The sequence below is a fragment of the Vitis riparia genome, chromosome 3, assembly GCF_004353265.1.
Source record: "Vitis riparia cultivar Riparia Gloire de Montpellier isolate 1030 chromosome 3, EGFV_Vit.rip_1.0, whole genome shotgun sequence".
Classification (NCBI taxonomy): domain Eukaryota; kingdom Viridiplantae; phylum Streptophyta; class Magnoliopsida; order Vitales; family Vitaceae; genus Vitis; species Vitis riparia.
Window position 1 is genome coordinate 583,621 of NC_048433.1, and position 24,153 is coordinate 607,773.

The 24,153-nt window shown below is 37.4% G+C and overlaps 2 protein-coding genes across 2 annotated transcripts; both read right to left on the bottom strand.

The window, feature by feature from the left end:
* Positions 1-282: 282 nt before the first annotated feature.
* Positions 283-10,985, bottom strand: LOC117911916 (probable ribosome-binding factor A, chloroplastic). Its single transcript, XM_034826353.1, has 4 exons — positions 10,448-10,985; positions 8,152-8,325; positions 5,768-5,979; positions 283-601 (listed from the first exon to the last, which is right to left on the bottom strand). Exons 1-3 carry the CDS (start codon positions 10,796-10,798, stop codon positions 5,833-5,835), a joined length of 672 nt encoding a protein of 223 aa, XP_034682244.1. The 5' UTR covers positions 10,799-10,985; the 3' UTR covers positions 283-601; positions 5,768-5,832.
* A 565-nt stretch (positions 10,986-11,550) lies between these two features.
* Positions 11,551-22,174, bottom strand: LOC117911517 (pseudouridine kinase). The gene is made up of 10 exons (XM_034825922.1): positions 22,008-22,174; positions 21,793-21,918; positions 20,743-20,845; positions 19,930-19,977; positions 14,528-14,625; positions 14,305-14,419; positions 13,455-13,537; positions 12,319-12,883; positions 12,016-12,080; positions 11,551-11,905 (listed from the first exon to the last, which is right to left on the bottom strand). The coding sequence occupies exons 1-9, from the start codon at positions 22,089-22,091 to the stop codon at positions 12,022-12,024; spliced, it is 1,281 nt and encodes a 426-aa protein (XP_034681813.1). The 5' UTR covers positions 22,092-22,174; the 3' UTR covers positions 11,551-11,905; positions 12,016-12,021.
* Positions 22,175-24,153: the final 1,979 nt, after the last annotated feature.

The following is a 24,153-nucleotide window of genomic DNA, read 5'->3' on the forward strand; positions in this document are numbered from 1 at the left end:
ATTTTCTAAAAAATAATGTTGAAATAAAATATAACAACCGTTTTTAAAAAAATATTGCCATAAAATTTTTGTTGCACGCCTGAAAAAATAATGTTCAACTAACAAAAGAGAACTGACATGGATACTCTTGTGACTATGAAATACAGACCTCCATTTTTGAGCACATCAAAGCATCTGATCAGATTGATTACTTTTTCCTGGTCAGGTGCCTTAACCTGAAATGCTTGACCAGGGAGCCCAGGACCGAGCCTTCAACATTCAACCCAACTAATACTTTTATGAAAAGAGCGTAATAAGACCAAAAAGCTTTTGATGGCAGATGCACGGTTATTTACATAAGAACTTGATTCACTAAATGGGAATTGTCCACTGCCAAAGTTAAAGAGCTTGCACACTACTCTCTCACCTAAGGCCTGCATTTAGTGTTTGAGAAGTAAAATTAAACATTGAATACAACGTGAAGAGTTGTTGCAATGGAAGTTGAACAAAATTCTGGGTAATTTTAGACAGGTTGAATGTTGAGATCTATAATTCAAATGACCCGCACAGCTTGGGAGACTTGCTTCAGTCATTGTTACCATCAAGACCTACATCTTCCCCCCTGCATAAAATAGAACACCATCATGGACTTGTAATGTTAACTCAAAGTTAATAATGCCTAAACTGCAATTGTGATACTATCACCAAAAGTTATCAAAGTAAGATGAGTAACTTATCGAAGATGTATGATGATGCTGCTTAGAGATCAGTCATGGCCACAAAATAACACTCCTTGCATCATGGAAAGCCATTCAGGCTGTTGAATATAATGTATATATAGTGTACAGTCTTTCCTTTTTAATATAGGTTACATGTATGGTAGTTAGTTCTCCTAGGCTTGTATATATATATATATATACTTCTCAATTGTAAGTAGTCAATCATATGAATGAGAATTAAGGTTTTCTTCTTTCTCTCTTAACATGGTATCAGAGCCAAGGGAGAAAACCTAATTCTTTCCAATTTCCCCGTGTCATCAATTCCGAGAAACCTTCCGGTGACCGTGTTTCATTCCGGTTACCTTCCCCATCCCCATCTCCCAAAACTTTCCGGTTAGTCGAATAGTCGTCAGAAAACACTCACCGTCGGCAACTTTTCAACCGAACTTTTTGGCGGCACTCTTTTCCGACACCGACCACACCAAGAGGAGCGCCTGGAGGAGATCTCCAACTTTTCCCAAAGCACCGGAGCTAGAAAACAGTCCACGCGCCGACCACGCGCACTTTTACGACCGGCGACTGAATCTCACGCGCCGACGCGTGAGGCCTTTTCCGGTGACGCACCTCCTCCTCCAACTTCGCCTGATGCCGACCAGCCTCCCTATCCCTGGTTTTCCCATCCGAGCCCTGCATGTACCTTTTTTGGGGATTTTTGTCTCCGTCGGCCCTCCAAACAGTCTTTCCGGCGAAGCTCCGGCTACTTTTTCTCCACCCCAATCCCTGCACGTGCCTTGGGAAGTGTTCTTCTACCTCTCTGGTGGTACCACACCGCGATCTGAGGCCGTCTCCCTTTTTCGGTGGTGCCACGGCGCAATCCCGTATTAGGGCTCTCTTCGATCCAAACATCCTTCATTCTCCAGATAAGTGGATATGGCTACTAAAACTTCCATTTTTTCCTCTATCATATCTGGATCTCCTATGATTACTTCGGAGAAATTGGTTGGCAGTGAAAATTATCTTTCCTGGTCTGCCTCTGTTGAACTTTGGTTTATGGGTTAAGGATATGAGGATCACTTGGTTACCCAGGAGGCAGATATCCCTGAGGTTGATCGCGTACAGTGGAGGAAGATAGATGCACAGTTATGTAGTGTATTATGGCAATCGGTTGATCCCAGGATTCTTCTTCATCTTCGGGCCTACAAAACTTGTTTTAAATTTTGGACTCAGGCCAAAGGATTATACACGAATGATATCCAGCGTCTTTATAAGGTGGCTTCTGCTATTGTCCATATCAGCCAACAGGACTTGGATCTATCTACTTATATTGGTCAGATTGCCTCTCTTAAGGAGGAGTTCTTGACTGTGATGCCTCTTACTCCTGATGTTGGGGCTCAACAAACACAACTTGACAAGTTCTTCATGGTCCTTACTCTTATTGGCCTCCGTCCGGATCTTCAGCCTATCCGTGATCAGATTCTTGGTAGTTCATCAGTTCCGTCCTTGGATGATGTGTTTGCTCGCCTCCTCTGTATCTCGTCCACTCAGACTTTGCCATCTGATAGCACTTCAGATTCTTCTGTGTTAGTTTCTCAAACTACCTCTCGAGGAGGACGCAGTGGTACTCGAGGTAGAGGCCAACGTCCTCATTGCACCTATTGCAATAAACTTGGCCACACTCGCGATCGTTGCTATCAGTTACATGGACGGCCTCCTCGCACTGCCCATATGGCCCAGTCCTCTGATTCTCCGCTGCCTCAGCCTCCGAGCTCCTCCGCATCTCAGACATCTCAGGCTTCTATTGCATCTATTGCCCAGCCTGGTAATGCCTCTGCCTGCCTTACCCACACATCTTCTCTTGGACCCTGGATTCTAGATTCTGGAGCTTCTAATCACCTATCTGGTAATAAGGATCTTTTGTTTGGGGTCCTTGTCGGACTGTGTCTACTTTAGGATTTTAGTATTTTGTCACTTTCATTGATGACTATTCTCGATGTACTTGGTTATTTTTAATGAAAAATCGAGCCGAGTTATTCTCTATTTTCCAGAAATTTTCTGCTGAAATCCAAACCCAGTTCAATATTTCTATTCATGTGTTACGCAGTGACAATGCCAGGGAATATTTTTCAGCCCCATTCACTTCGTTTATGTCTCATCATGGGATTCTTCATCAGTCTTCTTGTGCTCATACTCCTCAACAAAATGGGGTAGCTGAACGCAAGAATCGACATCTTGTTGAGACAGCTCATACTATCCTCCTCCATAGTAATGTTCCTTTTCGTTTTTGGGGGGACGCTGTTCTTACCGCTTGTTATTTGATTAATCGTATGCCCTCCTATGTCTTACACGATCAGATTCCTCACTCCCTTCTCTTCCCTGACCAACCGTTTTATTTCCTTCCTCCTCGTGTCTTTGGTTGTACTTGCTTTGTTCATGTTCTCACTCCTGGACAGGACAAGCTTTCTGCCAAAGCCATGAAGTGCCTCTTCTTGGGATATTCCAGACTTCAGAAGGGTTATCGTTGTTATTCCCTTGAGACTCATTGATACTTTATCTCCGTTGATGTCACATTCTTTGAGGACTCACCATTCTTTTCCACCACTTCTGAGTCTCTTCCTGTTTCTGAAGTCTTGCCCCTTCCCATTGTCTCCCCAGCTGATGTCGTGCCTCCTCGACCACTTCAGGTTTATCATCGTCGCCCTCGTGTCGCTGCTCCTCTCCCTTTTGCTGAGTCACCTGCTGACTCACTTCCTACCCCTTCGGCTTCTCCTACCCCGGCTCTGCCTTCTCCTGATGATTTACCCATTGCTATTCGGAAAGGTACTCGCTCTACTCGTAATCTTCATCCTATTTACAATTTTTTGAGTTATCATCGATTATCTTCACCCTATTCTGTTTTTGTTTTTGCTATATCCTCTGTTTCTCTTCCAAAGAGCACCCATGAAGCTCTTTCCCATCTAGGCTGGCGACAGGTAATGGTGGATGAAATGGCTGCTCTGCACTTTAATGGCACTTGGGATCTTGTTGTTTTACCCTTTGGTAAATCTACAGTTGGCTGTCGTTGGGTCTACGTAGTTAAGGTTGGTCCTGATGGTCAGGTTGATCGCCTTAAGGCCCGCTTAGTTGCTAAAGGCTATACTCAGGTTTATGGTTCTAATTATGGTGACACATTCTCCCCTGTTGCCAAGATTGCTTCTGTTCGTCTGCTTCTCTCCATGGCTACTATGTGTTCTTGGCCTCTTTATCAGTTGGATATTAAAAATGTCTTCCTTCATGGTGATCTTGTCGAGGAAGTTTATATGGAGCAACCTCCTGGTTTTGTTGCTCAGGGGGAGTCTAGTTTAGTGTGCAGGTTACGCCGTTCTCTATATGGCTTGAAACAATCTCCTCGAGCATGGTTTGGCCGTTTTAGCTCTGTTGTTCAAGAGTTTGGCATGCTTCGCAGTACAACAGACCATTCAGTTTTCTATCATCATAACTCCTTGGGGCAGTGTATTTATCTGGTTGTTTATGTGGACGACATCGTTATTACAGGTAGTGATCAGGATGGTATTCAGAAACTAAAGCAACATCTTTTTACCCACTTTCAGACTAAAGACTTGGGGAAACTCAAGTATTTCTTGGGAATTGAGATAGCTCAATCCAGTTCTGGTGTGGTCCTTTCCCAAAGGAAGTATGCTTTAGACATCCTGGAAGAAACTGGTATGTTAGACTGTAAACCGGTAGACACACCTATGGATTCGAATGTCAAACTTGTACCAGGACAGGGAGAGCCTTTAGGAGACCCTGGAAGATATCGACGACTCGTAGGTAAATTGAACTACCTCACCATTACTCGTCCAGACATTTCTTTTCCTGTGAATGTTGTTAGTTAATTCCTACAGTCACCATGTGATAGCCATTGGGATGTCGTAATCCGCATTCTTCGATATATCAAAAGCACACCAGGCCAAGGTGTGTTGTACGAGAACAGAGGTCATACTCAGGTTGTTGGTTACACAGATGCAGATTGGGCTGGCTCACCCACAGATAGACGTTTCCCTTCAGGGTACTGTGTTTTTATTAGAGGTAATCTAATATCTTGGAAGAGTAAGAAACAAGATATAGTGGCCAGATCTAGCGCTGAAGCCGAGTATCGAGCTATGGCTCTGGCAACATGTGAACTCATATGGTTGAGACATCTTCTTCAAGAGTTGAGATTTGGAAAGGATGAACAGATGAAACTTATCTGTGATAACCAGGCCGCATTACATATTGCATCCAATCCAGTCTTTCATGAAAGGACTAAGCATATTGAAGTTGACTGTCACTTCATTAGAGAGAAGATCGCATCAGGATGTGTTGCTACAAGTTTTGTTAATTCAAATGATCAACTAGCAGACATCTTCACTAAATCTCTCAAAGGTCCTATGATTAAATACATTTGTAACAAGCTTGATGCATATGACATATATGCTCCAGCTTGAGGGGGAGTGTTGAATATAATGTATATATAGTGTACAGTCTTTCCTTTTTAATATAGTTAGTTCTCCTAGGCTTGTATATATATATATATATACTTCTCAATTGTAAGTAGTCAATCATATGAATGAGAATTAAGGTTTTCTTCTCTCTCTCTTAACACAGGCCATCAGATGGGATCCCTGTGGAAAACCTAGGTTTCATCTGCACTATAATACCATCCTTTGATATTTGATGGTATCATCTTCATAAGAATCAGAGCACTCTTGCCTCCTTGAGTTCTAAAGCTTATCAAGTTATACTAAATTTAAAAAAAAAATGGTATTCTAGTAAAGATTTGGGATTAAGAATTCATTCGCAGATATAATAAATGCCTTGGAATTTGGTTCAGGTTTCCTGTTTATGTGGGACATTTGGGTTGTATTAGGAAACTAGTATCTCTAAGCCAAGCAATAATTGACACAAAGACATGGTGAATACTAATGTCTATTGAAAATATAGCAAGCTAGGATATGAATTCACTACCACAAGGTAAATGATTACACCTCGCTCATTCAGGCTTGCAACTAAATTCATGGAGGATAAGACCAAGCTTTGAGGATAGAACTAACCTGTGAAGAAATAAACTCATGCTAAAAACCAGAGGTGCATGATCACTAAGCAACTGGTAAGGCAACTATTTTATATAAATAATGTTTTCATCAGGGTCATCACCATCACCCTCCCAGTCATCATCTTGAGGTAGATCAGATGATTCGGATGGTTGATCCTGGCTTCCTGCCATCTTTTTCTCATTCTTTATCCTATCCAATATTGCAATCACCTGAAAGGGGAAAAATCAAAAGATCAATCAGTATTGGCAAACAAACGCAATTCTATTTTCTTCCAATTTTTGGTTTTGAGCTAAGATTAGTTTCTGTAATTTTACTTACCTACTTCATTTTTTTTTCCAACACCAAGTTGATGATAAAAGTTATTTTTCGCATTATCTTCATTTACATTTGCTTTATTTAATCATTCCCTTAGTATAATTTCAACAATAGATAATTTTTAATTTTTCATTTATGACCTTTATAATTTTATAATAAAAATTAATTTAATAGCACTTATAACTTATTTATATGTACTAAAAATATGAGTAGTTTAATGTTGGGATAAGTAGGCTTAAACCCTTGAGATATGGCCTAATTATACATAGACTTCAAAAGTTTTGAAATTCATTGGCTGGTGCTCTTCTAGATTGGATCAATGCATGAAAGTTACTTTTCTACTTGCTGGATAATTTTATCCCTGACATTTCTATAATTCTTGTAAAAAAAAAACAAAAAAAAATTTTAAATTTGGTTAGAGAACATGAATGTTGTTTACTTGAGATTGTAAATTTATTTATTTATTTTTATTGAAAATGACTTTAAAATGTTTTCCTTTTGAAAATTAGAAACTAATAATTTACTCCTAAGTTCATGCTTTGCTGACCCAGTAAAATGAACATAAAACTGAAAGTAAGTTTATTGTCAAACAATTTGCTGATACAATTTTTAAAATTGGTATAATTTAGAGATGTTCCATGCATGATTCATTCCACCATGGAAAAACTAAACTTTATGGAATCAACAAGAAGATTAAGCCAAAAGTAAAGTTTATGGAATCAATAGAAAGATCTAAGGCAATTGTGGCATCATGAGAAAACAAGTGAATTAAATTGTAATTCTATAAAGCCAGATGCAACGGGAAGACCAATCTTCAAATTGCTATAATGTGGGATTTCTTCCCTTCTGGCCACAATTTGTTGTTCTGAATTGTCAACTGAATTTGGGCAGCAGTGGACTTCAAATTTTGTATTATTACTCCAACACTGTCCAAATTTCACTTTGTCCTAATGTTATGCTAAGATTTTGGTCCTTTTGACTTGAGATTTCTTCAATTCTCTCAATACTTGGGAACTTTGGCATTTTGAAGGAGAAATCATTGTTTTCTTGTCCAAAATTGCAGTGACCCATACGTTTAGTAAGACAAAAGGGGATGTCAGATGACCTCATGTGACTAGAAATTGGAAGGAAGCAGGAATGATACATAGAATTTTGAGTTCTTGATGCCCAAGTTAGCTGAAGACCCTTGTCTGAGTTGGGAGACCTTTGTCCACGTTGATAGCTCAAATGTAACTAACCACTATATGATTCATAACTGACCACACAAATAACATACCACATGGGACCACGAGGGTTGTGTCAAACATGGGAATGCCCACACAGATAGTGGAGCCTAAAAATAATGGGAAAGGGTGGTAATTTTGGAATATAATTATGAAAAAATAAAGAGGATGATGTTTTACTGCTACATCCATTTGTCAGCATATACTCATTTGACATGAATGACCAAATTTTAAATGGATGAAAGACTAGAGATAAAATTTTCATGCAGATGGGCACTCTAACTTGCCAGCACTCATTAAGAGACACCACTAAAATGTATAGGTTGAGGGGATCAGAGAGTCTCCATACGATCATATTTGAGGTCCTGGACTTCAATTATAGCATATTAAAAGGTATCCAATCTCAGTAAATAGCTTAAAATGGCAACCCTATGATGATGCCTGGTCCTGGAAGTGCAATGTCTGTAACATCCCATATACAGATCACTGACAGTTCATATAATGTGGATAACATTTAGGGGCACATCCTATATGAGATGTGTAAGGCATGTTCGATGCATGGCTATGGCCACTACAGCATATGCTTTGAAGTGCATTTACAATTCAGAAGCAGGAAAAAAAATTAATGGAATGTACTTAAAAGGAAAACATGGACATGGGATTGATTTTAACCAGCTAATGAAGAAATCAGACTTAATGAAAAAAGAAAGAGAAATAAGAATCAGAAAAAAGAATGTGAGAAGAAACTGCCTAACAATATAGAGTAATTTTTAGAACATAAAGAATATAATTTATATGAAAAAAAAAGTATCTATAAGAGGGAAAAAATAGATGAGTTTTTACCCTGCTTCCTCGCTCTAGAGACTCATCCTCTACGAAGCGTATCTCTGGAGTTAGCCGCAGCTTCATACGCCTCCCCAACTCACTTCGAACATATTTAGCCTTTGACTTCAAACCAGCAATGGCGACCTCCTTTCCTTTCTCATCCCCAAAAACAGATACATAAACTTTAACCACCTATGAGCAAGGAAAGAACAGTAACATGAAAACCAAAAAAATTGTAACATCATAACCTCGTTCTTGCTGAAAGAGAACTATTCTGCAAACTCTATTAGAGAAATCAACATAAAGGAAATGACAACTCTAGTTAGGATGGGAAAAAAATTAACTTTCCCACCAGTATCATAAATGGGACAACAGCAGGTAGACATAAAACTCATACTCATAGCTTCTTGGACACAACAACAGTCTCACGGCCATTGATGTCTTTTATCTCATCCATTAGATTAATCATTCCATTGGATGGTGATGAAGAAATGTAGCAAATGATCCACAAAGAAGGCAAAAACTTTCATGGCAACAGTGTGTGAACAATCAAAAACAGTTCCCAAGCATAAATATTGTCAAAATTCCAAGAAACTCAAACAATGTGTGTATAGTGGAACCATGACATGACTGCACCAGGTTGCTATCTCAAATATTAATGGAACCATAGAGAAAAAAGAAACATATTTCTGAGAATGAATCTTTGGGAAAGGTTTTTTGTCTTCTTCACCTAGTTTTTTTGGTGTTCTGATTGTATACTTTGTGTTTACTGTTTTCTCCATTTCTAGGCGCTTCTAATACAAGCTCTACTTACCTATCAAAAAAAAAAAAAAAAAGAATCTTTGTGGAAACAAAATAAATCAGCATAACTGTGTGCAGATTTTCCAGTTGCTTTGATGATTTGTACCCACTGCTCGTCGATACCTATTTATCTATATGCCCCCTTCATGATTTTTTTTTCTCTTTCATAATCAGGAAGGTGATTGCATTGAAACATTTTTGTTGATAAAAAAGAGAGAGCTGGCTAGTCTTTTTGTTGGAACTAATCATCATGAACATCTTAGACATTAGGACTACTGGGTCATAATAGACCCTCCTTCCCCCAAAAATTATCCAGGAATCAACATACATCTGTAAATAATTGGACAGAACAAATTGCTATAAATAAAAAAAAAAATCAAGTATATATAGTTCCATCATCATTTCAAAAGAAACAATTTTATCGACTACTACATGACGCCAAATGAAACTAGCTAATATAATTATGTCTCTCAGCCAATCTTGAGGTTTCTGAGTAATTGAATTGTTCTCATTCTCAGAGAAATTTTAGCAGCCAAGCAAGATTTCTAACAAGAACATAAAAAATCCACCTCAAGTATTCCCACCATATATAGAGCAAAGCTACTTTCCTTACCATCAAACTGGATATACCAATTTCATCATTTCTTCTAGAAATAATGGTATAAACTCAACTGGTGTACTGTTGTGCTTTTTTGCACTTCTAATACATTCTCTTACTTATCAAATAAATAAATAAAGGTATTAACTCAACTTGCACACTAATTTTCAAAATTTATTTCCATCATTTGCCTAACTTCTCACTCATTCATAATCTGAAAACCTAGGTCCAGCACCACCCACATAATCTTGAGAACTGTGCTCACCCCCCAGATCAAATTAGACACAACTTATGCCATCACAAAAAAGCGATGCAATCAGTTTTTTTTTTTTGGTTGGACAATTACTGTACAATTTTTCTTATTATTCTCAAGATACCCCCAATATTTCCACAACCATGCCCTCACACTTCTTCCCATAAGTTTTGCATTTTTCTATCCCACCATTTTAGTCACGCAATTTCAAAAAAGGGCCACTGACTCCATACTATTCACGATAAATCTAACCCCCCAAGTAAATTCAACCGAAAACACACTTAAAATGGACCAAAATGCATCCACAAAAGTGAAAAAGAAGATTTCAGTTCAACATGAAATTTATATACAGCAAGATGGTAGATAAAATATTCCTGAGTTATCATGCTACACCGATCCTTACTAAGAATTATCATGCTATCATCCCGGTTAATTGAATAATTACACTAAAAATCATATAATACCAGTGAGTTCATCACTCAAATTCAAACATATTTCAGCAAAGTTAAACACTACCACATTCACGATCAAAACCCATCCCCTCATTCCGAAAATTCGAAACTCAATCACTCATTGACACGAAAAAATCAAATAAAATAAGCAATAGAAATCAACATCGAAAAATAAAAAAATCTCGACCTATGAAATCATCACAAAATCACCTGCAAATCAGCGGAGACTTCGACATCGCTGATAGTGGTGAGAGAGGAGAGATAGCGATCCGCGCCGAGAGCCGCCTCCGGAAGAACAGCGAACTGCAAAACCTTATCGGTGAGAAGCATATCGGAGAGCTCTCTCCTTATCTGTTTGGCCACCATTTTCACTCTTCTCTGGTTCGCCATACACCTCACTGTGGCAATCTGGTGCGGACCAGCCACATGGACTTCCATGGCTGTGGAAAGTGTTCTCCTGGATAATGGACATGATTTGGTGGTGGAGGTGGTGATGGAAGACGATCGACGGTGGTGATGAGGGAGAGGAGCATGGCGGTGGTAGAGGGAGAGGTGCAGCATTGCTGTACAGAATCGAGCGGAGAGTGGTGGGTTGGATTATTTCCAGTTTCTATCTATAAAGGGCATTTTGGGCAATTCCATACCCTTCTACTTGTTATATACTCCGTGGTTTCACTCTCTGCAGCCTTCTAATTGTTAACGGAGTTTTTACTTTTTATAAATAAATTTGTTAATTTTCAAATAATTCTTATTGTTTTATATATATATATAAATTAAAATATTAGTTTATTAAAACAAAAAAATAAAATTTACTTCTTTAGTTTACAATCTTTTGAATCTCTTCAATAAATTTCTAGCTTTTTTAATACAATTTTATTTTTATTACTTCTACAAAAGAATATTATTGAATATTTTGTAATTACATGATCAATAAAACAAAAAATAGATTATATATATAATTAATTACTTAATTTATAAATTTAATAAAAAAAGAAATGAAAAATACATTACATTTTACAATTGGATATTTTTAAATAAAATTATATTACATATAACATTTATTATTAAAAAGAAGTATCAAATCTCTTACGTTTAATATTATTTTGTAATTTTATTACATATAAATAAAATATATATATTTTATGTTTAAATATATAAGAACTGTTTGTATGCGTTAAATATTTTAATATTATTTTATCATATATTTTATACATAATTTTTTAGCATCTTTTAAAATTATAATTTTTTTTAGTCAAACTTTTTTGTTTTACAGCATGTGTCATATAAAAGATTGAAAAAAAAAATGAATACAGTACCGAGAAAAATAAATTTATGATCCATCGAATATGTACATCTTATATCGTTATTTAGATTAATATGTTCACAAGAAAATGGTTCTTCGTCTATGTTATGTTAAATATAGGGTATAATAAATGATGTGATAACTTATTTTATTCTTAATTAACATACCTTATCAAAAAAGGATGACACTTGGAGGTCATCAATGTTAAGTTTTCAATTCAACTCCATTATGCTTTATAGATTAGAGGAAAAAGAAAAAAGCCCTTCAAGAGAGCTGGGTTTGATGGTCTGGGTGGTGGTGGGAGATGCAGATAGTGTGCTGCACTGCGAGCTTTCATGGCCCCTGGTGTCCTTTTGATTCAAGTTCTGAAGATAGAAACAAGATTACCCAGTTTTCAATTGTAGGATTTTGATTGAATGTATACACCAAATGTAAAAACATGGTCAGATTCAGAGCTGGTAATTTCAATGGTTACCTTGAATTACAACATTGATTGATGGGATATGACTTTGGCAGAAGAGTACACACGTCTGGCATCATCTGCAAAAACAAAAATTCACATATTAACAGAGCTGTAAGATATCATGAACTGAATATGAATTGATCCACATGCAGCTTAACCATGAACCTATTCATGCTTAGGATTATAAAAAATGGATGTATTATCATTTTTAACATCATTTTGAAAAGAATGGAATATGTTTACACATTCACTGGCTCGTTAATCCGATTTCGCCAAGAAAATCGTTTAATTAAATTAAATGTGACGTGCTCATACCTGCAATTTTGGCCAAACTATATTCAGAAGGGACGTTGGTCTCTCCCTCAACAGCAGCTTTGGCTGCTGCAATACCAGCTGCCACACTTTGCAAAACATCTAGACCTGCACACATAGAAGCAAGTGTTCCACCAACCAAGCAGTCCCCAGCCCCTGTAAGCCTTGCAACCGATGCAGGAAGTGCCGGAAGATGAACAGCAAAGGGATAAGTTTTGCTTGAAGAAGTTGCAATGTTTAAAAGCAGATTGGAAGGACAGCTTTCAGTTATAATTTCATATAACTGGCTGCTGAAGCCATGAGGTTTGGTTCCTTTCAGAACATTGTTCATAAAGCCGGGTCCTTCTTTAGAACATAGGAAAACCCCATCTGATCCCAGAGTCAAGACAACTACTTTTATACCCTTTTCCAGCAAAACCAGGATTGCTGATTTTAGCATTTGAAACAAAGATTCGATTGACCATTTACTTCCAACATCGTCCCGCTGAATCGGATGAAACACATCTTTGCAAGACAAAGCATTTGCCATGGCAATAAGTTCATCTTCATTAGGTGATGCAAAAGTTATCTGCCAGAGGAAAAAGATACATTACAGTTAAAGAAACCTGAAAGTTCAAGAACATGACACAAAAAGAATGCAGAGTGGTATTCCCATGATGCAGTCTCCTTTTAACACTACCCTTTTCTACTGCAAAGTTGTAGATGGTTTAAGTCGAAATCTGTTTCTGAACTTCCAGCATGTTCCCTTTTAGTAATCTTTTAACAAAGAATTGGAAGATGGACACTATAAAGTAGAAATTCATTGAAATTCTGAGTAATTAGAAATTAGATGCAATAAGAGGTTGTAGAAATTTCAGGATTTTGCAAACTTTGCTACTGTTCAGAATTAAAAAATAGTTTAATTGTAGAATTTCATTGAAATTTAAATCCAGTTCTGAACAATGGACATTCCCTAGATGGGGCCTGACAATGAGTGTGCTTTGCAAAACCCCCCAACTCAGACCCTCCACCCCCACTTAAATGAAATTATAAAATAAAAGGAAAGGACAAAATTTAGGAAGACAAAATACCATTCTCCCTGCTTACTTGTTGATAATTGGCAGTAAAATTTAGTGATATGCAAAAATATTAGCACTCACATACTTGGCAACTGAAGCAACTCTTCTGGATTTTATTACTGAAACAGGTTCAAACCACACTGGAGTGCTAGACTCAGCTGCCACTGCAAGCATAACCGCAAAAGGGTAAATCAAAAAGACAATTGCCCTCTCAAAGTTAGCATGAATATCAAGTTGGCAAGTTTTTCATCCACTCTCTCAAAGTTCAGAGAAGGGAAAAGAATTACTTGATGAATTTCACTATTTATCAAACATGAATGTACTTCTGATTCAAAAACAGAAAAGGTACCAATTACAGAAAAGTACAGCCCTGAACTGATTCTTATGATACCTATATTCTTCAACTTCACATAGTATATCCATGTTCACATGACATGTGGTATCCTTGTTGGATACTCTTGCTTTGCTTTTGATTTTGATTGACTTATGTTCTTTTCATTTTCAGATCCCATAACAAATAACTACATTAAAATGGAGAATTTCCTGGAAAGTGAACTTCTGTTAAAGTTATAAGGGGTAAAAAAGGAAGGAAAAAAAATTTGGGGAGTGTTTATCAAATATATATTTTCTTTTGATAGATTTCTAATTAGTGCTTTTTATTTTTTATGTCACATCCAACTGTCCATACCCACAACATAAATCCTTTTTAGCCAAGTCACAGTATCCTAAAATTTGTAGTTATGAAGGATGGACAACTAGACACCCGAAACTTTGACAAAGACTGATTCTAGAAAGCTCCCACTATTAAAGTCATTGAAGTGATAGAGCATCAATACTTTGAAATACTTAAATAACATAGCCTCCAATTTTTTCTCAGTCAATACAGACAACACTAGCAAGAATTTGAGAGAGAGGAGTTAAAAGTATGTACTCTGGCAAGAAGCTTCAAGAGCAGAAGGACTCAAGTTTGCATCAACCATCAACACTGGAGCAGAACATATATTGCACTTGAATTGCCTAATCCAATCAGATGTGAGAAAATTTTCCTGTATCAAGACCAGCCAATATGTAAGCAGTTGGGGTCCTTGAGTAATGAACTTTGTATAAGCATGCAATTGTATCTGATTCAACTGAATCCATCGAAGGCAACTCACAATCGCTTCCACACTTGCAACACCTGCTGCCAGCTCTCCATCACCATCAAATATGTGACACACAACAGATGTCTGGATATCATGGTGCTTTCGAATGCCTACATCAAAACAAACATTTTGTAAAGAAAAATTACTATGATGGTAAGCTCTGAAATGATATTCTTTTTCATTTTCTAGAAAAAAGAAAGGATAGAATTATGCCAAAAAAATTTCTCTGGTGCTTCAGTTTATTGCAAAGAGAACATAAGAAAGGAAGAGAAAACTCATGCTCATTAGGGATTGCAGTTAAAGTGGCTCTTACAAGATCCTAATTTTCATCTTTCTGTCATATAACTTACATCAAATCGGCCACTAATGTGTAAAATTCACCAATCCATAAATTATTCACGACTAAGAGATGAGGTACCATATCATAAAGAAATTCACAAATTATTATGAATAATTCCAGAATGACCCATGTTTCTCTCTTTTTGCAACTTGCTTGCATTTCCATGACTTCTATTTATTCTATAAATTGAGCTAAATATTTTAACCAAATGTTCTTAATATTTTTTGCAAAGGTTTTCCTGAGTTTCCCTATCACGGCTAGTTTCCCAACTTATTCAAGATATTTTAAAAAAATTTCCAATCATAATTACTCTTGGAACCATACCCAATTCAAAATTAGACATCATGCTAGTTTGACCAGAGAATCAAATATGAAAATGTTTATGGAATTTAATTATGGTGGAAATCAAGACATCAACAATCACCTCGGTCTCAAACAAATGAAGTCATCTGTTGGGTAAACAACAAAAACAAACAGTACATGCCCGTGATAGACTATTCACAACTCAATAAATGTTATGAGTGTTTGCAAGCACTGAAGCCAAGCCAAACAATTTAACAAAATATGTAGAGATACTATTTTGAGAGTAAAGAAATCAAGACATCAACAATCACCTCATTCTCAGAAGCAGCTCTCTCTGAGCATTATACTGGCAGATGGCAGCAATGGAGATGGGCCCAGAGGGGGAGAGATCCTCAAGTGGTGAAGGTAAGGGGGATGAGTTCGAGGTTTTGTTACAAGATTTGGAAGGAATAGGATGTCGATGGGATGATAGCTGCCTGGCGAGATTCAGCAAGTTTCTGGGTTTTTCAATGGAAGGCTTTGAAGGAGAAATTCTGAACTTGCTCCTAAAGACCAAGAGAAGAAGAGAGCAGAATATTAAGAAAGATATTTCGGGGTCCACTAAGTTTGATTGTGAATTGAAAAAATTAGTGTGGTCCATCAATTATAAAGGGGCGAGGAAGGAGAAATCTCTAGTTAGAGATGGTGGGGATAGAATCTCGAACCTTAGATGAAGATAAAGATTATATCTTGGAATATAAGAGGGGCCAATGATAGGGTTAAAAGGAAAGTTATTAAGGCTTTGATCAGGTCGCAAAGAGCGGATTTGGTGTGTCTACAGGAGACCAAAATTCAAGATATATCCAGAGGGATTGTTCACAGTCTTGGAGTTGGAAAATTCTTAGGTTGGGGTGCTATGAGTGCAAGAGGGGCAGCTGGTGGGGTAGTAATGTTTTGGGATAACAGGGTTTTGGAGTTAATTGGCATGGAAGTGGGTCTTTTCTCAGTTTCCTGTCGCTTTAAAAATTGCGAAGATGGCTTCTTGTGGACCTTTACGGGAGTATATGGACCTACTATGAAACGGTACAGAGAGTTGTTTTGGGAAGAGTTAGGAGTCATTTGAGGGTTGTGGTCTAACCCTTGGTGTATTGGCGGGGACTTTAACGTGGTCAGATTTCCTAGCGAGCGCAGTAGAGAAGGAAGATTGACTGGTTCCATGAGAAGATTTTCGGAGGTGATTGAGGAGTTGGCTTTAAAAGATTTGCCTCTCCATGGGGGGTCGTTCATGTGGAGTGGAGGGCTGAATGGTCTTTCCAGGTTCAGACTGGATCGTTTTCTGATTTCGGAGGATTGGGAGAACCATTTCAGTGGGGCGATTCAATGTTCTCTCCCAAGACCGATGTCTGATCACTTCCCAATTCTATTAGATGGGGGTGGGGTGAGGAGAGGTCCAATTCCATTTCGATTTGAGAATATGTGGTTGAAGGAGGAGGGGTTTAAGGAGTTGTTAAAGGGCTGGTGGCAAGGATTTAACTATAGTGGGTCCTATAGTTTCATCCTGACAGAAAAATTGAAGGCTCTGAAAATTAAGCTGAAGGAATGGAACTTGGAAGTCTTTGGTAAAGTGGGGGTGAACAAAGGGCTGGCTCTGGATAAAGTATCCTACTGGGATAATCAGGAGCAACTTAGAGCTTTAAATGAGCAAGAGCTAGAGGCGAGAGAGGAGGCTAGGGAGGAGTTCAAGAAATGGGCTCTAATGGAGGAGACTTCGTGGAGACAAAAATCAAGAGAAATTTGGTTGAAGGAAGGCGATAAGAACACGGGATTTTTCCACAAGATGGCAAATTCTAACAGAAGGAGGAACTGCTTGAAAAAAATTAAAGTCAATGGTACCTGGCTTTCAGAAGATCATGATATTCAAAGGGGAGTGGTGAGGGCCTTTCAAGATCTTTTATCGGAACCAAGAGGTTGGCGTCCTTGTTGGAACAACATTGAGTTTGACAACATTGGGGTTGAAGAGGTAGCCAGGCTGGAGGAGAGTTTTGCTGTGGATGAGGTGTTCTCGGCCCTATCAGATCTGAATGGGGACAAGGCCCCTACCCTGGTCCGGACGGGTTCTCCCTTACATTTTGGCAATTCTGCTGGGATTTTGTCAAAGATGAGGTCTTAGGTTTCTTCAAAGATTTTTTTGAGAGGGGAAAATTCGTCAGAAGCTTGAACACCACCTTCTTAGTTTTAATTCCAAAGAAGTGTGGGGCTGAAGACTTGAGCGATTTCAGACCCATCAATTTGGTGGGGGGTCTTTACAAGCTACTTGCAAAGGTCTTAGCCAATAGATTGAAAAAGGTAGTGGGAAAAGTGGTGTCTTCAACCCAAAATGCCTTTGTTGAAGGTAGGCAAATTCTTGATGCTGCGTTAGTAGCTAATGAGGTCATAGACTCCTTGTTGAAAAGAAAGGAAAGTGGGGTTTTGTGTAAATTGGATTTAGAGAAGGCCTATGATCGCATTAATTGGGATTTTCTGCTATCAGTGATGCAAAAAATGGGTTTTGGGGAGAAATGGGTTGGGTGGATTAGATGGTGCATATCCACCGCTTCGTTTTCGGTTCTGGTCAATGGTTCTCCAACCGGTTTTTTCTGGAGCTCCAGAGGGTTAAGGTAAGGAGACCCCCTCTCTCCTTACCTTTTTGTCTTAGGAATGGAGGCCTTGAGTAGTCTCATTAACAAAACAGTGAGAGGGGGTTTTCTATCAAGCTGCAAGATAGGGTGAAGGGAAGGCGTCGGGACCCAAGTTACGCACCTGCTGTTCGCCGATGATACTTTGGTCTTCTGTGATGACTCTCAAGAGCAATTGGCTTTTCTAAGTTGGTTATTAATATGGTTTGAAGCCATTTCCGGACTGAGCATTAATTTGAACAAAAGTGAGATTTTGCCGGTGGGTAGAGTGGAGAATGCTGAGTTACTGGCTGCTGAGCTTGGCTGCAAAGTGGGATCTCTCCCTTCCACTTATTTGGGGCTCCCTTTGGGTGCTTCGCATAAGTCGGTGAAGGTTTGGGACGGAGTGGAAGAGCGGATGAGGAAGAAACTTGCCTTGTGGAAGAGGCAGTTCATTTCTAAGGGAGGAAGAATCACTCTCATCCGGAGCACTTTGGTGAGCATGCCAACCTATCTTCTGTCATTATTGCGCATGCCAAGAGTGGTTAAATTAAGACTTGAGAAAATCCAAAGGGATTTTCTTTGGGGAGGGGGAGTGTTGGAGAAGAGGCCCCATCTTGTTAAGTGGGCTGTTGTTTGTACTCACAAAAAGATGGGTGGATTGGGGATTAGAAATCTTTCCATTCTTAATAGAGCCCTCTTGTGCAAATGGAGTTGGCGTTTTGTGGTTGAAAGAGACTCATATTGGAAGCTTATTATTAGTACGAAGTATGGGATTGAAAGAGGAGGGTGGAGCACTTGCGGGGGCAGCGGGGCTAAGGAGGGCCATGGGGTAGGGCTTTGGAAGGAAATCAGCAAGGAAGGTTTGTTACTGCTCAATAATGTATCATTCTCGGTGGGGGATGGTAAAAGGGTGAGGTTTTGGAAAGACATTTGGTGCGGGAACACCCCCCTTTGTGAGGCCTTTCCCTCCTTATTTGATTTAGCGGGTTCTAAAGATGTGTGGGTAGCGGACTATTGGGACCCAATGGGGGAAGAGGGAGGGTGGACTCCCCATTTCCTTAGACCTTTCAATGATTGGGAGGTGGAGGAGGTGGAAAGACTCCTTTCATCCATTCAAGGAAAGAGGTTGGATGCTGATGGGGAGGATAGGATGCTGTGGAAAGAGACGAAAAATGAGATTTTCACTGTGAAATCTCTCTATAAGTCTCTTGTTCATAGTTGTGCAGTCTCGTTTCCGTGCAATATTATTTGGAGTTCGTATGTTCCTACGAAGGTGAGTTTTTTTGCTTGGGAAGCTTCTTGGGAGAAGGTCCTTACTCAAGATCAGCTCAAGAGGAGGGGCTGGATTTTAGCCAACAGATGTTGCTTGTGTTGTGTTGAAGAGGAAACGATAAATCATATCCTCGTTCATTGTTCTAAGGCGAAGATTTTGTGAGATCTTATGTTTCCTCTTTTTGGGGTTAATTGGGTTCTGCCGTTTACGGTGAGAGACACTCTATTAAGTTGGTATGTTTCTTTTAAGGACAAGAAACATAGAAAGGTTTGGTGGGCAGTTCCTCTTTGTTTATTTTGGACGGTTTGGAAGGAAAGAAATAGGATAGTCTTTGATAATGAGGCTTTGTCGACTCAAAGATTGAAAAATTCCTTTGTTTGTAATATCTTATCCTGGGCTAAATCTTCTATAGCTGTAGGCCCCTTAACTTTGTTTAACTTTGTGGAATGGTTAGGTTCTTGTTGAGGGCCGATGAGTGCTTGTGTTTTTGTCGTTTTTTTAGGCTTGTATACTCCCTGTATGCTCCGGGTCGCCTTTCAAGCACCCTTTTTCTAATATATCTTTGTGCTTTTGCCTATCAAAAAAAAAAAATCACCTCAGTCTCAAACAAATGAAGTCATCTGTTGGGTTTCAAACAACAAAAACAAACAATACATGCCCGTGATAGACTATTCACAACTCAATAAATGTTACAAGTGTTTGCAATCACTGAAGCCAAGCCAAATAATTTAACAAAATATGTGGAGATACTATTATGAGAGTAAAGCAACATTGATGCAACTTAGTGCATCACCAAATTAGTCCTCTATCCAACAATCATCATAGATGAAATAATATATTTGTAAGCAAGAAAAATGTCGACCTTCCATAGATAGCCGTGCAGATTTCCAGTGCTCCAACAGCATATTTCCTATTTAAAAGGGGGACAAAGAAAAGGATAAACTTTGTAAGTTCTGTAGGAAGTAAATTCTGTGTTTTTTGCGGCCAACTATGATATGACCAAAAAACTGCATTGTGATACAAATAATACAGATTTGTCCACAGTCCAGAACCCAAACTTCTCAATAGATCACATCTGAATGTTTTGAAATGTAAAGTAGTAAGTTTTTCCTTTCTCTTTTATCGGAGTAATGGGATAAGATTACATGGGACTTGTTGGTCATGTTCTCATTGAATCTCAAATGTAAGAAAATTATGAAACCTGGATAATCGGATCTTATCTATCTTTGCATGAGTTAATGCCTTTGTGCATCCATGTGTTGATGCATGCATTATTCTATCACATACATACATAAGCCTGTTCTGTGATGATCATATAAACTGACAGCAGGTTTATAATAGATTTGATTAAATATTGCTCAGATTATCATTCAATTTATTAACATGCCTTCTAGCTGTGCATCTTAAGGGTCACCAGTATAAGGAGCTTTCAAGGACAAATGAGCAATCAAAATGTTCTATGTTCCAAACACGCTGATTTCTCATCTTCTTATTTCTGGATTCAGCATCACATCACTTCTAATGAATTTAACAAATTAAGCTAGGACCCATAAAATGGTACTATCATCCCATCCTGTCAGTGAACCGTGAGAAGTGCCTAAATAATTGAAGGTATGATGCCTTCTATAAAAATTAGAAAGCTGGCACAATGATTTAATAAAAAGGTACAACACACCTGCCATGTCAAGGCCCAGAGCACTAATCATGTAAGGCTTTGTTCCGAGTTTTGACATACACTCAGCAATGTTCCTTGCCACACCTCCTGGTACATAGTGGACCTGCATAGAGAAGCCCCAAGGAAACAGCTCTGCATTAATGACTTGCTTTCAATAATATAGACAGAATAAAACCTGCATCTGCCTGTGTTATGAAACAGCACTGAAACTCACTAAAATCTAGAAAGTAAAAAGAAAAAAAGGTAGAAAGGCTTGATGTGATGCCGGGAATTCACCTGACAACAAGGCATTTATCTCAACTGCTGGTGAACCAACCTGGGTGATATGGGCACAACCCTCTACCCTACACCACTCAACAAGGCATTTAGTTCAACCGCTCGTGAACCAAACCCGGGTGATATGGGTACAACCCTCTGCCCTACACCACTCAACAAGGCATTTAGCCCAACTGCTGGTGAACCAAACCCAGGTGATATGGGCACACCCCTCTCCCCTACTTCACTTAATGAGAATTCACCCGACAACAAGGCATTTATCTCCACTGCTGGTGAAACAAACCAGGGTGATATGGGGAACACCCCTCTACCCTGCACCATTCAAATGGAAATTCACCCGACAACAAGGCATTTATCTCAACCGCGTGAACCAAACCTGGGTGATATGGGCATACTCTTCTACCCTACAATACTTAAATGCCAGGGAGGCTGAAATTCAACCTTCTGGTGGTTAGTCCTTTCAGAGCCTCGACTTTCGTATAACCATACAAAGCCTTATGTCCAGACATCAAAACTTATGTCAATTCTCAAAGACCCCTTCTCCCTCATCGATACTAGTTAACCTAACATCAAAGAATTATCATTTCCTTTCTGATTCTTTATATTTCATTTGAGAAAATTTCATTGACAAACCCAGATTTTTCATTATCTTGACTAGCTCTATCATGAATCAGAATTATTCACAAAACCTAACTAACTAGTGCAAATATAAAAGAAACCCAAATGTGAATGAAGAATTTAAACAAAAAAAAAAAAAAGAGTAAACGAACGTACCTTTCCAGGGGTTGTAGTTTTGGGTTTTGCAGCAATCGAAGGAGTGGCTTGTATATCCAACACCATACCTCCTATTAGCACTGGGTCTGCCTCCACATCTTTCACATGTACCCCTCTTAGTAGATTCTACGTAGAGAAAAAGTAATGAAATCAAATAAGAATCACCGCATATTCAGTTAGAGATATATATATATAGATGTTGCAAAGTATCTCACTGGAAAAAGAGATCGATTGGCTTGATGGGGCTGCAAGAAATGGCGAGAAAGTGAATCTAATCGTCTCTGGGAACCGCTCTCCATTTCTCCTATCCTTTGCACACCTCTGAGAGTTGAAATTTTGCCCAAGGAAGACAAAGAAGACGAAACCACTGATGGGTTTTAGGATTTGAGTTATGGTATTAGAAGTCCTATTTGAATCTAATCATTTTATTAGGTGAGTGGAGGCCATTCGCGGAGGACTTGAAACGACGTCGTTTGACGAAGAGAGGAAGTCACCGCTTAACGAATTTGAAATATTTTTAACATGTTTTAAATATATCCTAAAAATAATATTTATATGTATTTTATTTTTAATTACGTACAATTATTTTTTAAAAAATTCTTCGAAAACAAGTGAAAATAATAAAGATATATTTTTTAAAACACTATGTCATGTTGGTTATTGTTTTTAAAATTTATTATAAATAGTTTTTAAGAATGATTTTTAGTGTTTTTAGAAACAAAATTATATTTGATAAATGAATTTTGAAAATTAATTTTTATTCTTAAAAAAAATATTATTCAGTTGAGTTAATAAAAAATATTTTTTAGAATAAGTAAAATAAAAAAAACATGTTTAGAAGTTTTTTTTTTAATTTAGTCTTTTTTTTATTCCTCCCCATTTATCAATATATATATATATATATATATATATAAAGAAAAAAAATTCAACAAAAGATATAATGAGGGAGTAATGGATTTGAACATTTTTAGTTATTTTATTTTATTTTAAATTTTGATTCTATTTTTTTTTTAATTATAATAAATAAGAAGATAAAATATTTTAATAATAAAATGTTAAATATCATACTAACTCAAGATTGGTAAAAATATGATCATCTTTAATAAATGGTTAGACTTTTTAATATTCTAAAAAAACTTTAATAATTTTTTTAAAAAAAAAGATAAACTCACTAGTTTAATTTAAGATAATTAAAATGTAATAAACTATATCCTAAGATAATTAAAAAAAATTAGAAATATTATAATATATTCCTTTTTATTTTAAATAAAATAATAAATAACATAATTTGAATATAATAAATAATATAAGGTGGGTTTAAATTTTCATACATAGATTATGTTTTACAGTAATTTTAGAAAGTGTATTATAATATTTTTAATACTTGAAAAATAAAAATTTTCAAGTATTAGAAATGGTAGAAACACTTTCTAAGATTGCTGACAAACGCATTTATAGTCTAAGTCTTTGATTTACATTAACCTAAATATTTTCAGGTTGATATGTTTCTAACCAAAATCAGACCCTAATTGGTTAAATTTTTTTCAGATCAATTCTAACCTCTAGCCTAGGGATGACAATGGGGCAGGTTTTTTCGGGTACTCGCCCCGCCTCGCCTCTAATAGGACGAGGTTTAAATTTAATAAACGGGTTTGGGATGGGTATGATATTTTTTTTTTAACCCGGGGCAGGTTCAGGTATTGCCTCATCCCGTCCCGCCGCCGTTTACATATAAAATTAATTTTTAAATTTAATTTAATTTAAAATTTTATTTTACTATTTTTAATATATAAATAATAATTAAAAATTTTAATAAAATAAGTTATAAAAAATATAATAATTTTATTATTTATAAAATATATTTATTTTAATGTAATTAAAAAATTTTAAAAATAATTTTTTTTTTAAAAAAGCGTGGGGTGGGGCGGGGGTATGGTAAATTCTCATACTCGTGCCGCCTCGTTTAATTTTTTAAACCGGACGGGGATGAAAATTGTTTTTAATAAACGGGACGGGGTTGGGATGGGGGCGACCCATCCCGAACCCACCCCATTGCCATTCCTACTCAAGCCCTGTTGCCGTTGGTTGATGTGTCAAATGGGCTTGAGCTAATACTCTACCATTGCCTCTATAAATCACAATCTTATTACAAACCTAATGAAAAAAATTTAATTCCACATGGGATCATGCAAATGGAGCTAAAAAAAAAGAAGAAGAAGACCAAAAATAAGGTTTAACTACCACTAAAGATCATGAACTTCCACTTAAAGTATTGGGAACCAAACATTGGAAATGTCTCCTACTGCTTATACATAATCAAGCTGCATAATTTTGTGTTGACAAGTTCTTGATGTAGCCCTG